General features: G+C 36.6%; 2 gene segments (V, D, J or C); one reads left to right on the forward strand and one right to left on the reverse strand.

The window, feature by feature from the left end:
- LOC107080708 overlaps positions 1-280 on the reverse strand; it is a 3,246-nt gene extending 2,966 nt beyond the window's left edge. The window contains 1 exon segment of the C gene segment in view: positions 236-280. Coding sequence covers positions 236-280 — 45 coding nt within the window.
- Positions 281-2,429: 2,149 nt separating this feature from the next.
- The window catches only part of LOC107080709, a 2,524-nt gene continuing 571 nt past the window's right edge, over positions 2,430-4,382 (forward strand). The window contains 3 exon segments of the V gene segment in view: positions 2,430-2,580; positions 2,687-2,798; positions 3,982-4,070. Coding sequence covers positions 2,490-2,580; positions 2,687-2,798; positions 3,982-4,070 — 292 coding nt within the window.

A 4,382-nucleotide genomic window follows, 5' to 3' on the forward strand; every position in this document is an offset into this window, starting at 1 on the left:
CTGGCACCACCGGGCCCTATGACCACCATCAGTAGACAATGCAGGTGAAGTGTCTTGCCCAAGGGCACAACGACAATGAAAGTCGGAGTCGGGGCTTGAACCGTCAACCCTTCGATTTCAGGGCAAACTCCTACATCCAACACCACTGTCGCCCCACGAGAGAAGAGAAGAAAAACCTCTGCATGGGATATACCACCGACAGGTAGCTGAAATGGCTGACATTACCAAATCCTACCAGTGAGAAGGCCAGGCTGAAGGAAGGAACAGAAACATTAATCATGGCAGTACAGGAGCAGATCTACCAGGCAAGATTCCAGGTGCAGGCTCTCCAAAGATGTCCCAGAAACAACCCAGCATCTCACAGCAAGGTGGAAGATATTGGAAGAGCTAAGATCCTGTGGGAATTCCAGATACAGATAAAATGGTTGTAGCCTACCGACCACAAGATTATTTATTGATCTGAGTAAAAAATTGTAGGGGAAATGAAAGAAGCAGGAAGGTACAGTGTCTGTCTGCCTGGCTGTCTTTCTTCATGTCTGCCTGCCTGCAGGCTGATAGTAGAAAAATACTCAAACTTGTAAGAAGTGCCTCTATCCAGAAGTATGAAAAAGCAACACAACCTGCAATTTTATTGATAAAATTATTTTTTTTAATCTAAATATTTCACAGAATTTATCATGTTTGACTGAAATGCTTGCAAACTTCAGTGTAGTCTGTTTTCACAGCAATGTTTTAGAAACATTAAGGGGAAAAACTCTCACAAAAACATCTTGGACTGTTTGTTATATCAATTATACCCCAGTTTAGTCCAACTGAGAAATAAAATCTGTTTTGCAAAAGAGACCTGGTCAAGAGGACAAAAGAGTATAAGTTACAACATATAAAACTAATTCAAAGGATTAAAACTGCAAAAACTCTCACCAAAAACATTTACACATAGAAACAATTGATTACAATGATTTAACAAGGATTTTTTATTTTTCAACGTCACAGGGGCTTGAATGTAAAGTTCACACTGTAGTTTGTTTGAGGTAGTGGGTGCTAAAAAATATATTGATAAATTAATAGATTATATCATTGTTGACCAAAATTCTCTTTAGGAGTCAGTCAGAGTATTTCCATAGAGCCACTTTGCATCAGCAGCTCCATGCTCCAGCGCTCTGGGAGAGTTTATAGTCCTGAGAGTTGAACACTGGATGACTGACAGCTGTCCTTCATGACAACAGAAGACACAGAAATCCTCCTCATCAAAAACATGACTTTGATCTGCACTAACTGCGTGNATGTTGGTTTATTTACATATTCTTAACAAAGTACTAAATAGTTCACAATTTGATAATTACTTTGACTGAGCAAATATTGTGATTATTTTGTATATTTTGAAACAAAAATTTAAGAGTGAAAGACATTTATGTTCAGTTTTTGCAATGAGGTAAAAAGAAAAATGAAAAAGCTTATGATGTACCTAAATAATTATTTCATCATTTGAAGAGGGTTCATTGATTAAGATTAAAATCAAATAATAAAAAAAATAGAATGAATATAAAGTTACATGTAGAATATTATATTAATAAAGCATGTTTTTATAACCAAGAAGGTTTAGAAGAAGAAGGTTCTGGGTTCAATTCCTGGCCCAGCGTCTTTCTGCATGGAGTTTGCATGTTCTCTCTGAGCATGTGTGGGTTCTCTCCGGGTACTCCGGCTTCCTCCCACAGTCCAAAAACATGACTGTTAGGTTAATTGACTTTCTAAATTCTCCTTAGGTGTGAGTGTGTGCATGAATGGTTGTTCGCACCCCTCGTGACCCCACTTGGGACAAGCGTGTTACTGTAGTTTATGGATGGATGGATCCTTTTGACCAGATGTTCCTTTATTTTATTATTTAGAAATAATAGAATTGGAAATACTTTTTTTTTCTCTCATAAGATAGAACGAAGAATTATAATTAACACTTATAGCCGAATGAATCTGGTTAAACTCAACAGTAGAACATGATTTATGATTTTTATTTAATTTTATTTTGAAATTCTTGAGTATCTGAACAAGTAACAGAAATTCTTAAGATGAAAATCAACAGATAAACAACAGATCTTTATATGAATAATGCAACAGGAAATCCATGCATCAGCTCAGGACTATCCTTTATTTAACCAGGTTAGTCACAGTGAGATGTAAATCTCTTTTGCAAGAGAGACCTGGCCAAAAGGAAAGCAGCTAAATATAAAACATATAAAACAAAAACATATAGAACAAAACATTAAAACTTTGCAATAACAAGGATTTTTTTATTCTTTCAGGATCACAAGAAACACTGAAATCTAAAATATTTCTATTGGTTCATCAATTTTTATTTTATACCAAAAATCTCTGTTGGACTCAGTCAGAGTATTTCCATAGAGCCACTTTGCATCAGCAGCTCCATGCTCCAGCGCTCTGGGAGAGTTTATAGTCCTGAGAGTTGAACACTGGATGACTGACAGCTGTCCTTCATGACAACAGAAGACACAGAAATCCTCCTCATCAAAAACATGACTTTGATCTGCGTCCTCATCTGGACTCTCCTCTGCTGCTGCTTCACAGGTAAAGTCCAGAGAATCAAACTCCTCTCCTCTATGAACATCTGTCCCTCTGAAATGAAGCCAACAAACCATGAAGCTGCTTTATGTTTTTGTCTCTGTGTCCTCAGAGTCCAGAGGTCAGGTCACAGTGACTCAGCCTGCAGCAGTGAGAGCTGATCTGGGAGGATCTGTTACCATCAACTGTAGAACCAGTCAAAGAGTCGATGATGGAGAAGATCAGTTTTGGTACCAACAAAGAGACGGAGAGCCTCCTAAATTAATTTTTAGCTATCGCAATCGGAGAGTTACAGGAACTCCAGACCATTTCTCCGCCAGTGGATCAAACACTGATTTCAGTCTGAAAATCAGTGGAGTTCAGGCTGAAGATGCTGCAGTTTATTACTGTAAAGGGGAATTCAAGATAAATAGTCAACTATTGTTCTCACAGTGAAAAACCATCGTACAAAAACCCCCTCAGTCACACAGAACTGAAACTGAACTGATGGCTGCAAAGTTTGATTCGGTTCACTGAAGAAACCGTTCTTCACATACTGCACTACGTGTAAACTCACAAAGAATCTCTACCAATACAATTAAAATATCATATTTATTGGGAATGCTTTACTTAAATTACCTTTAGCAGCTGGTTGTTAACATTTTTGACAAAGATTAGGAAATGAAAACATTTCAGTGTTTATTTGCTGCAGACTCATAATAAGCTCCTTAAATGTAGATGTTCACCTCTAAAAGCATAACTCTCACATATAAATTCAGCATTTTGCTAAACATAAATCACCAAGTGGATTATAAATATCCAAAAAAATTGAAAATAACTCTCCAAGATACTGTTGAAAGATGTTTAATTTTTACATGATGTAACTTGAAAATACAAATGATTTTTCTACCAATAACGATGTGATTACCTGAAGAATTTAGAAACCGTATAATTACACAAAAATCATGTCTTTAATAGAATATTAACTGTAACATTTAAGATAATGTAAAAAAAAAGAAGCTATTAATTCACAAGCTGCAGATAATTTCACTGCATGGTAATTGATGTATAGACAGCAACCCGTCAGTGTTCAGGAGGAAACATGATGACTCCATGTGACTGACTCTGTGTGTTTGCATATGTGTCAGGGTCAGACTCTCTGCTGAAAACATCAACTCAGGATAAAACATTATAATGATCCTTCATTTGAAAGATTTTTATTAAATTCTACAATCTTCAAGAACATATCATCTTTTTGCACTATTGTTATTGTCTTTCTCCAACAGCAATCTTTCAAATTTTTGTTATTCCTTTAATTTATTTTCCAGGTTCATAAGGCGACACTATTTTGACTCAGACTCCAGGATCTCGGTCTGTTGTTTTAGGACAGACTGTCTCCATCAGATGTAAAACCAACTCCAGTGTTAGCAGCTTCCTCAGCTGGTACCTCCAGAAGGATGGAGAGTCTCCTAAACTTTTAATCTATAGAGCTTCATCTCATGAGTTTGGAATTCCAGGTCATTTTAGTGGAATTTTATCTAGAACTGCTTTCATTTTAACAATCAGTGGAGTTGAGGCTGAAGATGCAGGAGTTCATTACTGTCAGCAATATAGCTACTACCCGTTCACACAGTGAAACAACGTTGTACAAAACCTCCCAGACAAAGAGGAACACTAACAGAGTTCTAAATGCTTTATGACAGAAAAACTGATCAATCATCTAGTAGTAAATAGAATAAAAAGAGAGAATCCACACAAGAAATAATTTAAAGACAAATGAAGCTCTAGCGGAAGTTCAATTGAAGAAACTCTGACTTACCTCCATCAAT

The sequence above is a fragment of the Cyprinodon variegatus genome, unplaced genomic scaffold (genome assembly GCF_000732505.1).
Source record: "Cyprinodon variegatus isolate N-32 unplaced genomic scaffold, C_variegatus-1.0 Scaffold2242, whole genome shotgun sequence".
NCBI classification, from domain to species: domain Eukaryota; kingdom Metazoa; phylum Chordata; class Actinopteri; order Cyprinodontiformes; family Cyprinodontidae; genus Cyprinodon; species Cyprinodon variegatus.